The sequence below is a fragment of the Triturus cristatus genome, chromosome 9 (assembly GCF_964204655.1).
Source record: "Triturus cristatus chromosome 9, aTriCri1.1, whole genome shotgun sequence".
NCBI lineage: Eukaryota > Metazoa > Chordata > Amphibia > Caudata > Salamandridae > Triturus > Triturus cristatus.
In genome coordinates this window covers 853,901,731-853,914,200 of record NC_140592.1, presented here as the reverse complement: position 1 = coordinate 853,914,200, position 12,470 = coordinate 853,901,731, and the positions used below count along the sequence as shown (strand labels likewise).

The window sequence follows — 12,470 nt, the reverse complement described above, 5'->3', positions numbered from 1 at the left end:
GAAAAATTCAAAGGTGAGAAATCAGCAGCTAGACCTCTCTATCAGATGCCAGGACTACAAGGTAGGAGATAAAGAATCCGATAAAACCAATGAAAGAAAGAAGCAGACGTAACCTCTGGTCCAAAACTAAATAACAGTACCCGAGTCATTTGCTTCTTATGAGACAGCAACACAAATGGACTTTATTTTAGCTTCTGAAAGATTTATATGAGAGTAAGCTAGTTCCAAGACAAGCATTGAAATTCAGCAAGGAGAAGGGCAAAAGCCTTAGTTCTTTCAGCTGAGAAATGAGGAGATTTTGTGGAAGAATCAGGATTTCTACCTCTGACAGGAGGGGGGGGGGGCGGGGGGGGGGGGGTTCAAATCAGTCCATTTTAACCAACATTGCAGCAATCTGAATAAGAGCAAAACAATGATTTTTCTGAATTTCGACAAGGGCTGTTAATTATTGTTTTTGTGTGGAAGGTGCAGAAGGGTATGCCTGACCAGCTGATCATTAAGCCATGCCTTAGGATGACCTGGTCCATTCTCATGCATGAGGAATGAAGGATTCATTGGAAATTGTCTCTGGTGGAAACGTTGTGTGACTATGATAATTATAGTGGAAGGCCCAATTACAAAACATCACTGGCAGCAGGCACAGAGCATATCGAGTTCCACTGTACTTTTTGACCATTGTTGTGGTATTGCCTGGGCCCCGTTATTGTCTTTTGGCCATCATGTCAAAATGTGAGGAGTCTGGAACCTCTTTTTCAATCTGCCTGATGCCTCATTTCGTTCTCTTTCCTTTCACGCTGTTGTGGAATCTAACCAAATGATGGAAAAGGGCTAGTACTCTTATTAGGTAGGCCCTTTACCACAAATGAACATTCACACATCAAAACCTCAGCCATCAGCCACAAAACATGCAGCAATTGGTGACTTATGTTTTTTTTACAAGAAGGGAAACTGGTCAAGGAATAAATGTGTGCCGCATATGATGGGAGTATGCAAACGTGTTGATGGAGCGCAAAGTTTTGTATTAAAAATAGCTATAGGAGCTATTCATAGTAAGCTACTAGCTGGAGTGGGGACCAGAAATAAGACTAGGGGCGAGGCAGAAGATAAATAATTATTATGGAAGTGTGTGGATCTGGACTGTCTTTTGAATACATAATATGTTTAACCTCGATTTAATATGGCTTTTAATTTTAGTTTATTTGCCCATCTATTTGTAACAGAGTTCCTGCAAGTCTCATTACGTTGTTGATTTTCTGCCATTAGTATTCTTTTACGTTAACTGTTTTCTTCTTGTACTTGAGGTTTTCTGTCGTCTGAGTTTTTATACAGATTAAGTATTTTGCAAATCAACGTTCACATCTCATTTGTCGAATTTATTTTTTAATTCAGTAAGCAATTTAACTTTGTTAAAGTGAGGAAACAAGTGCATACTTACTGCTTAAGCCTTATAAAGATCTTTTATCCATCATAATTGTTGTTATTGAAGACAACCTTCTAATAGTGTGATGGATTAGAATACCTTTCATCATATGATTTTTTTAGGTACTACATACACACTATATTCCTAGTTAATAAGGTCCACTCAGTGGAGACAATATTATATTCCGGTGACAGACAAATGCGGACAACGGCGGACACTGTGACCGCACTTCCTGCTGTGTTTCCTTCGTAATTACTAAAATACTTATGTCCAGATGTGTGTGCACATGCAACTCTGGCACCTGCTGTCGTTGGGTACCAGCTGCTGTATTTTGCATGAATTTCCAACTATAAACATACCAGCCAAATCGTTTCGTTCATATACAATGAACTTCTTCAGGGCAATGGATTCAATTCGTGGGCAGTGGGGTAGGTACCCCCTGGTGTTCCGTAAGAGCTAAATGTGTGCTCTGTCCGTGGCGTAGAGTCGAGGCCAATCTGGTGGCGGATGTACACAAAAGAATAATGTTACTGCTTGGGCCTCCTTGATAAGAGCCTGCATTCGGTGGATCTGAAGAGCTAGAAGCTGCCGTCGGCTTCAATCAGATTGATCGCACTGCCCACGAATTGCATCCATTGCCCTGCAGAAGTTCATTGTATATGAACGAAACGCGTTGGCTGGTATGTTTATAATTGGAAATTCATGCAAAATAAAGGATCTATTGAGATAACATACACGACTTATAAGACAATATTATATTCCTTCAGGATACTAAGACCGCATGAAGTACTCTGCTTACTGGGGTTAAGGGGCTGGGGGTTGAGGGAAGAGTGGTTTAGAATACCGAAGTGCATTAATGTACGAGCTACTTACATTCGGTAACAATGTATCTGGTAGAGACGGTTCTAGCCGCAGATTCCTTCACGTAGAATTATCCCCAGGTGTGAGACTGGATCCGGAATCTTTTTGCCACAGCATCCCTGCGTGCCGGGGGCAGGGCGACATCACGCGACTCCGCCCAGGCGTCGTCCGCATACGTGACGTCAGCGAGGTCACATAAGACCCGGCCCGGCACGCCCACGTCAGTTTTCTTCAGAGAACTTTTCCACACCACAACGCGGAACCACCAGATAAAAAACTGTGGGAGCGTGGGAGCATGGAAACAGTGTGCGAAGAGCAGAAAAATTGGAAAGAAACGGTGACTAACACCACCACCAGGGTAGTGCCAACACCGCAGACGCCAAGGGCAGGGAAAGAAGAAAGAAGAAGAACAAGCAGAAACCTGTGCAGCCACCCTGCCCGCACATAGACAACCTCCCATCCCTGTGCCCCGAAGGCAAGAACAGGCATAAAAGGCATGGCACACGTAGGAAGTCCACCCTCCTCATCCTGAGCAAGGAATGGGACCAGTCCCAAGACAGACAGGGACAACAAACCTCCAAGCCACTCCAACCTAGAGGGCAACCACCCACAAGGGACAAGGGCAAGACAAGGCCAGAGGACCCTTAATCAGAGGATAGCCATGGAAGGGAGGGGAGGGAGGACTGGGATAGAAGCAATCCCCCCCAAAACTGGAGTAGCCAGAGCAGCAGGGCACCGGAGCACCGGAACCCCATCCTCCAAAGGACCAAAGGAGGAATGAACCGCCCCCAGACGGAGCCACACATCAAGAACAAAGAAGGCACTCACAGGAGACACAGCCCCCCACCGGGAGGCGAGTACCGAAGACCAACCCAAGGGTCCTCGCAGAATAGGGGAGGTAGGGCGGGCCGGGAAGGAATCTGCGGCTAGAAACGTCTCTATCAGATACATCATTACTGAAGGTAAGTAACTCGTACATCTGATAGAGACTACTAGCCGCATATTCCTTCACGTAGAATAGATACCCTAGCAATACCCCCTGGGAAGGAGGGTCTGCGAAAGGACCCCACCAGCCAATGCAGAACATAAGGCCCCACAGGGTGCCAGATCTGTGGACCATGAGGAACCTCGCCCATGCAAGGCCACGGGAACCCGCACAAGCAGGACCACACCGACACCAAGGGGATGTAGGAGGGAAAGAAGGCTAAAGAGGCTCATACACTCTCAGCAGAGGAACCAAGGGCAAGGATTGAGTGGCCGAAGCACCCCACTCCCCCAAAAGGCAACATAGCTTCCGACCAATGCCAAGACAGGAAAAGCAGAAGAAAAAGAAGAAGAAGCCTAGAGGACCCAAGGAAACTAGGGAAAAGAAGGTGAACCCACTCCAGATGGTGAGCAGCCTGCCAGCCAGAACAGCGCCGACAGTCAAGCCAGAAGCAAGATGAACAGCCCGAGGCCCCAGGAAGGCTGAGTAGGCGACGCCCGGCAAGGGAGACACAGGATCATCCCAGACCTCAGGACAAGAGCAGGGAGAGGAGGAGATGCCCGGGCCACCACTACGAGTGGCCGCGCACACGACCTCAGGAAGCGAAAGCAACCTACCTAAACGCCATGGAGAACAGGCACCCGAAGGCGACCAGAACCCTCTAGCAGAGCGCAAGCCATATGGCATCTACCGCTACCCCACATAGGGTACGTTAAGTCCCAAGATATGGGAACCCTCTTTGGAAGAACTTCCGCAGCAGAGGAAAAAACAAAAGAGCCACAGGGAAAAAAACACCACCGCTGAAGGCTTGACAAACTTCCAAGCAAAGCAGAAGGCCCAATCTCAGGGCCAAGTCTGCGCAACAACTCCTGCAGAACCCAACAATCAACACAAGGGCCGTCCAGCAGCCAACAATGCCAAAGTCCCAAGGAAGGACGTAAACGGCTAGAAAACACACTGCACAGTCAGAAAAGCCGGCCTAAGAAGGCCCAGAATCAACCCAACTCAGAAGTAACTGAGGAGGGGACGGAGGAGCGGGATAAGGCAGAGGAGGATGAGGACGGAGCCCTGCCAAGAGCCTTTGGATGGCGGTGTCGGCCGGGGCATGGAAGAATAGGCTGCCATCAAACTGAAGGTCAATGAGTTGCTCACAAATATTCTCAGGGAATACTCTGTCCCGAAGCCAAGCATGGCGACGGAGAGCGACAGAGGAAGCCATGGCCCGGCCCAGCACCTCCGAGAAGCTCAGAGCGGAGCGGAGAATAAACGCCGTAAGCTCCCGGCCATCCAACGCATGATGCCGCAAGTCCACCAGGCCAGACTCCTGGGACGCTGCAGATCCCAGAGACTCCGCCGAGTCCAACAAACAGGAGGAGGCCCTAGCCAGCACACACAAGGTGTTAAGGGCCAGCAGGGCCGCGCTGGTCGAGGCGAACATGTTGCGTCCCCAAGAGTCCAGCCAGCTGGCCTCTCGGGACGGCGGAGACAACAGTGGCGGCAGGGAGGGAAAAGCAGTCCGCAAAAGGGGGCTGAGGGGTGAAGGGACAGGCACGCCAGGTCACGCGGCGCCGAGAGGTGCCGGTGCAGAAGATGCTGAGGCACCGGGTCCCCTGAGGCAGGACGCTTCCAAGCCCCCGTCAGATAAGAAAGGAGCAAACCTTCAAAGGGAAGTAAGATTTACCTCCCACCAGAGCCCTGGTGGAGGACCTCTGATAGATGGTCCGCCGGAAAGTGAGCCACCGGATCACCCATGCTCAGGATGCCCACATCCGTGGATACCGCGTGAGGCAAGGCCGCACCCGCCTCCGTAGGGCCCCGCGGTGGAGAAATCAGCTCCTCCGTGGGTGGCGGCTGCAGACTAAGGCGGCCGTCCCCGAGGCCAAGCGGGGCGGGCAAGGGCCAGACCTGGAAGTAAGAAGGAGCCGAAGAATGAGGGACCTGCCGCTCTTACGACGAACACCTTTGTTCCAGGAAGGGCGGAGAGCCGCCCTTCGACGCCGGTGAAAAAGACACCACATGGCGACCAGTCTCCGGGGAGGACGACACCAATATGCATGCCTCCGGAGAAGAAGGAGCGCCCGAAGAAGAATCCGCGGTACGACCCCTGCACGGAACCGTAGAATCCGCTGCCTGAGGTAGGACGTCAGCACCAGCCGGCGTCGTTGGACAAGGGACCTCCAAGTCGGAGTGGAGCTGGAGCCGCACCGGCACAGCGGTGGTGCCGGAGTGACGCCGACTCGAACCCCCCCCCCAGGCAGCCATCGGCGTGGGGGATCGAGACGGGCCTGGGGAGTGGCACGAAGCCCTCCGACAGCCGCGGCCCAAAATGAGAGAAAGATCGCTTGGCAACCCATGCGGCAGTGCCAGGGACGATTCAGCCTCCGACTCGCCCTCCGACGAGGCAGCCACCTGTGTGGAGGGACGAGAGGGGCCCGGAGAGGGACAAGGCGTCTCCCCTCGGCCTCGATCCGGAGCGGGACGAGAAGGGTCCAACGACCTCCGTGGCTCCGCACGGTCCAGCTGCTGCCGGCACCGTAGCAGCGTCACCTCGGTCTTAGACAGGACCACCCTGTCAAAGGAACGAGGGGGACTCGGGGATGCGACCTGAGCCTCGGTGACCTCCCGCGACACCACAGGAACCCCCGCGGGAGTTTGCGGCGAGGCAGAGATACCGTGGCTTTAAGGAGGTGCCCAGGAGAAGCTGCAACCCAACAGTACCACATCATCCAAGCCTGGATCCGAACCAGTCGACGCCGGGGCCGGAGCCACCGGCGGCGCCGCAGAGGGCCCTGCGCAGAGCGAGGGATCCGCCGACGCCCCAGGAGGGGAAGGAGGAGGAGACGTCAGCGAGGCCTGCAAAGCCGCCGCGTATGTCTCCACTTGGACTCTCGACGCCCCAACACCGGGAAACAGTGGATAAGATGACACGCGGGGCTGCATCACCCACGGAGAGTCCACGCCCCCAGGAGGCCAGAAACCAGCCCCCGGGGACAAACTGCAACACTTACCCACCGGGGAGCGACGCTCACGTGACATCGGAGAAAGGCGAGGACGACGACCACAGGCGAAACTGAAGCCGTCCGTCGAAGCAGACCGAGGGGAGAACGTCGACCTGGAGAGACGCACCGAGAGAAGTTTCATCCGGCACTCCCGCCGCGACTTCGGCTTCAACTGTTGGCACTGCGTACAGTATGTGGTGCCGTGATCCTCCCCCAAACACCATATACAAATGAGGTGAGGGTCCGTCGCCGACATAAGATGCCCACAAGACGTGCAAGTCTTAAAGCCCGAAGGCATTCGCACACTGTTCCACTAAAAAATGGAAGAAAAAAAAGGTCTAACATGCCCGTAGCAAGGACCGGATCCACTTTGCACGCGGAAAAGGAAAAAACTGACGTGGGTGCGCCGGGGCGGGTCTTATGTGACCTCGCTGACGTCACGTACGCGGACGACGCCTGGGAGGAGTCGTGTGATGTCGCCCCGCCCCTGGCGCGCAGGGATGCTGTGGCAAAAAGTTTACGGATCCAGTCTCACGCCTGGGGATAATTTTACGTGTAGGAATCTGCGGCTAATAGTCTCTATCAGATGTTAATATTGTTTAAGCTTGACACTTACCAAGATGTCAAGCTAGATTAGTTAAGCAGAGAGTTAACAAAACTTTAAGGTTAAGATTCTCCACTAGAAAATACTTTGAAAACTGTACTTTAGTGAAGTAGTCAAAGTTTTATATTCTCAAATGTTCCAATCCCATACTAATATTTGGAGTTAAATAAAAAGGGAACACAAACAATGGAGTGGTGGAAATTCCACTGGCAGGTCAATCAAATATTTTGCAAAGTAAATCATATTAGCAAATACATTTCATAGTGCTGTGTAACACATGGTCATGTTACTTATGATGGGAAGCTGGGCTGAAGTTTAGGCGATACGTTGTAACCCAGGTAGTATAGAGCTAAAACACTATTATACACTTAAAAATATATATTTACCGTCTCTGTTGTAACCGCTCTTCCTCAGGCACCTTAAAGATGAATCTCCTTTTACTTCTGGTTCGAAGCATTTGCTTTTTACTGTTATCGGACGTTTCTGGCACAGTAAGAACAGCACCTTCTATAACGAAACATCCAACAATATCAGTTACTGAACAAAGGTGGCTTTGACCTATGAATTTTCATGATGTTTAGAAATTTGATACATTAGTTATTCTAAAACACATTGTATAAACTGAAACTGTTCTGCTTACAGAAAAGACAATATAGATAGGGAACTGTTACTTACACAACTGAGTTCTCTGCATGAGAGGCCGTGTTTATGCATCCACACACTTTCATCTGCTCTAGATGAAGCAACCAAGACAGCCTTAATGTGGCACTGTATACTGAGAATCTTCCAAGAATCCTTTCCCGGCTGTTGCTTACCCTTGCTGCATATAGTGGCAGAATATGTGGGGACAGCCTTAGCATTCTAAATGGGCTTAGGTTACTGCTTTTCCAGTCCTTCCTCTTAGTCACATCAGTTAGCACAGTGCAAGAGCAAGGAAAGGTGAAGAGCTACCAGAACCCAATTGGCACTACCTGCATGTCTACATCAGTACTTAGAAGCTCCTGTGGTTCCAGAGGTGGTTGCAGCAGCTGTGCTCAAGATTTCGAGGGTCAGCATGTAAAGGGTTTGGAGCGTATAGCTAACTGAGCCCAACAAGTAGCACTCAGCTAGACATTAACACACCAGGGATAAAAAACACAAACACGGCTTCTCCTCTGTTTCAATCACTATCTTGCGCAGTAAATCCACCAATTTTATGAATTCCGAAAAAAAGAGAAACCCCTGTAAAACTGAAGATGTACCAATAATGCCCACAACATTACCCGGCATGAGCCCCACATTAAGGGACTTAGGCACAGCTTCATTTTTTGCCATTACACTCGGAAGGCCTAGAAAAACTAATTCTACAGCACAGTGTGAAGCCAAAAAAGATGATTGAAGAAGACTTCATATGTGGAGAACCACCATTAAAAGTATGCTAACCTGCCCTGATCAATGACATTATGGATTTACTCACTTTATTCAAATGACTAGCAAAGTCCAACTAACAGGGAACATCTGAACAACACATGAACTAGGCAACTAGGTTCAGTCAGACCGTATAATCGCCCCAGCATTTGCATCTGAGAAAAGTGCTTTATTCTGAAGCAAAATAAGCTTCAATGTTATTCCTTGCAGTATTTGTTTCTAAGATTACTATCCCTCAGACACAAAAAGATATTTGCACACCACACTAACCTGAGAACATGTTCTTCAAATATAATAGTCGTGGTGGTTCCGAATTTAGCAGGTTCAGTGTGCCTTCCACATTCAATGGTTTAATCTGTGAGGATAAAGAAGGTCAAGATGTTTTCTGTGGTGTACATTTGAAAGGTAATCATTCAGTACAATATAGAACATTTCTGAGGTACTCACCCTCCTGAGACCAATGGTCTGAACCCATTCCATGCTGTAAACATCAAAGACGTCAATGCCATACTCAGTGTACAATGTCACATGAGAGGAAGTGCAACCTGATATGAACAAAACCACACTAGGTCAAAATTTGTATTGCAAATTCAAAACACAAACAAATAAGTACAGTATTTCATCAATGATTGCTTTAGATAAGCCTGTCATCAAACGACTGATTACTTTATAAGCAAATGTAGTTTATGTCTTTAAACCCAGCAAGTTAAAATATTAATAAGCCATTCTTTCAATCTTTCGACAATTGGAGGGGCAAATATTAGTAAAGACAAAATCCTGTTTAAGAAAGTAGTTTGTGCTGGATGATTTGAGGTGCGAAGATGAACAGTAAACATCAACAAATCATAACCTGGAATCAAATGCAACCATGCGCATCGGTTGTCTGATTGGGTTAATAGGTAAGTACATGTCTTTCATTGACCTTGTCCTGTAACAATGTGTGCTAGCATCCAAGTTTCACTTTCAGACAATTACTGTTGTTGTAGTAGTGGAGTTACCATCTCCAAGGATTTGATAAACTTCAGGTGGTTCAATAAGATCACATGCTACTCATTCATCACCATCTTGTACAGGTGCTCAGCATATCGACTATGCTAAAACAATTAATATACGGCATATACAGTACTCTCTACATGGCAACTGCCTCAGGTTTGGGGAATCCACAATTTTCACAAAGCACTGGGAGCAATAAACACTGCATGCTGGAAGGTGGTGCTGCAGATACATGGAAGACTTCCATATTAATTGTAAATTATTGTGTATCAGGAAGGCTTTTGTTTACTTTTGGGGTCTGGCAGGGTCAGTCCCTAAATTATTTAATGCTACTCCAGGCAGCCAGTGATACTACACATTCATTCCCAGCAGGACTGTGACCGACATCTGCTTCCGGAAATCACAACACAATTTGAATCCTGTAGTTTTTTAAGGTACACATTGCCCTGTGCACACTTAACAATTTTTGAAGTCGCAGGAGAAAGAAAGGAACTGACGTCACAATACAGGGTTTGGCGCTTATGTGTTGCTCCAATTTGTCAGTTTCACAGCTGCACAAAGTCAGATGGTGCGTCCTACTGGCATGGGGGAGCATCACTGAGAAAATTCTCTCAATCCAGTCTGGTGCTAGGGGATATTCATAAGGTGAAGAAACTGCAGGTTTAAGTATCCATCCGAAAATCTTTGTGTTACTAAAAAATCAGTTGATCATTACCAACGCCTTACTTAAAGGCATATCAATCATTATGCAGAATGACACTATACAACCATGGCAAAAACTAGAGATTTTTGAAGTCCAACTTATGGACAAAATGGCTCTTTACATAACTGCCAAGAGACCATTTAAAGAAATCAGTCATGAAAACTGAAAATTTTGGAAACTGGTCACAAGTTGCTTTACCGGCTGTACTTAAGAAAAGTCTGCTTTTATAGAGAAGAGAATTTGAATTACATAAGCATATAAAAGTAAAATACTTAAAAAGGGCAGATAGTGCTTCTGATACTTTAAACGTTGCATTATGTACTATTCTAACTACATTTTGAGTGTTCAAAACAAGGGCAAGAGCAGTCCAATCTCTAGAGTACAAACTAGGTATTGAAAAACGTAAAATAAGCAAAATCTTTGAACACATTTACAACTTTCTCTATGAGGTTACCACTAGGAGGGAATGATGCTATATGGGCACAGTGGAGAAGCAGAAGACTGAGCACTGAAGTAATGTACAAAAATATTGCTACACTCATTTCTGCTCTTTTTTTTAGGCAAAGCAGTCAGATGTATGCAGTCTAACTTTATAGAAATATTAAACAATTTCAGGAATTAACTCTCCATGTTTGTAGATTATTTAACTCACCTCGGAAAGGTGGTCAGCCATGGGACAGTGTAATGGGTTCTGAGAGGTCGTAATGTGACAAACATTTAAAAAAATACAGATCAAGAGATGGCACAACCCAAAGAGGTAAAGAGTTTGAGGCAATACATTGCTAACAATATCTGCTATGTCTGTACCAATATAATTTAGAGATTGACCCAAAAACTTAACAGACCTAATTTCATTGTTTTAAACAGTGTAGGCTGATTTCATCATGAATTAAAATTTCACTTGATGTAGCACAAAAGAAATAGGTCACTAGGAAAATTGCATTATTTTACAGTGTGTGTCAGATAGAATAAAGACACTTGATCTAGATTTGTGTTCCACTTGACTGAAAAGCATGTTTTCAATGATATTCATGTCCCCATGTATCCGGAGATTAACGGGCAAGTCAGAGATGACAATGTTAAGAAAGATGCAGATAGTGAGTGTAGGTACCAAGATCTCTTGCAAATCAGTTTACGTAGTATGTCAAAAAAACAACAAGGATAGACCACTTTACGTCCCTGACTGCTCTTCAAGCACACCAAAGCCTGACTAGAAAAAAGCGAACTATCTGGGGTTAAAAAAAATAGGAACACTGATGTTTAAAGCAATATAAATTCAAATGGTAGTGCCACTTATCAAAAGATATTTGTGTGCGAAAGCTCAATCATGACAATATGTGCAGGCAATACAGACATGTTGAAAATGCATTATGACAACGGCAAATGATATAACTACAACTGAAAAACATATACATACTACAAGCAACAGGTGTTGCTGGCCACATTAACTCCTGCGTGCGTGACCTTCGACCTTGTGAATCGACGTACACTCCCATATGGCTGAAGCAAAGCAGGTACTCCTCATTACTGAGCTCCACTGCACACAGGGCATCAAAAGGCTGCTGGGAAAGGAACGCAAGTGAGGGGTCACTTGGATTTACCAGATTTATTGACTGGGCATCTCCATGGATGAACAAGAGAGAGAACCCAGACTGGTATCCAACACAGAGCTTGTCCTTGAACATGGCCATCCACTGAACATTCCCTGGTGCCTGCATTTCATTGACTTTCTTGTGGAAAGGTTTAGTTCTATAAAGATCATAACAAAGAATCTGCCTTTTCACTGCCACAAACAAATAGGGGGGAGAGGTTTTATTTTCTGATGAAGTTGCAATGAACTGGCAGCCTTTAGTTTCTGGCAGTTTAATGTCAAAACTGCCTTCTGATCCATCCAGGGCAGACCAGGGGTAAAGGTGAACATGATGATTGCGGCCACAAATAAGGACAATTATTTTCTCTTTGGAAAACAGCTCAATCTGGTGCACCTTCTTGCAGTCAGCAGCTCGAACAATTCCTGGAACAGAAAGAACAATTTCAGTCAGCACACACAATAACAGATAGAACACTTGTTACCAAGCATGATAGAAAATGTATTTCACAAGGTAAACACATTTAAAATATCTGATTTCGCTGGGAAGACAGGGCAGTGTGAGGCACTTGGAGAGGAATGTCAGGAGAAGAGGGGAGTAAAGTGGTAAAAAATACACTATTTGTCAAAGTTGGTGGACCATCAATTACCAAATTCACTCTGATCTCATCTTTAAATAAATATATGACTGAAAAGGCAGATTCTTTTCATTTCAATATTTCAAGGAGTAAGTTATATGAATTTCCCAGTCCTTTGTGTCAATGAAAGAATGGGATAATACAATTTAAACAAGGCACCTTATAGTTAAAATAAAGTGATTTTCTGATACTTAATTTAATTTTGAAAGCAGAAGGCTCAAAGTCTAGACTTTTCCTGCCATGAAAAAAAGCTACTGACTGGAGCTCATTAC

General features: G+C 46.5%; 1 protein-coding gene across 2 annotated transcripts in view; it reads right to left on the bottom strand.

The window, feature by feature from the left end:
* Positions 1 to 12,470, bottom strand: part of CDC42BPB (CDC42 binding protein kinase beta) — a 1,057,701-nt gene that overhangs the window by 128,871 nt on the left and 916,360 nt on the right. For both annotated transcript variants that reach the window (XM_085626326.1, XM_085626327.1), the window contains exons 30-33: positions 11,390 to 11,986; positions 8,724 to 8,821; positions 8,547 to 8,631; positions 7,256 to 7,376 (exon numbers count right to left, since the gene is read on the bottom strand). In XM_085626326.1, coding sequence (XP_085482452.1) covers positions 7,256 to 7,376; positions 8,547 to 8,631; positions 8,724 to 8,821; positions 11,390 to 11,986 — 901 coding nt within the window. The remainder of the gene's footprint in view (positions 1 to 7,255; positions 7,377 to 8,546; positions 8,632 to 8,723; positions 8,822 to 11,389; positions 11,987 to 12,470) is intronic.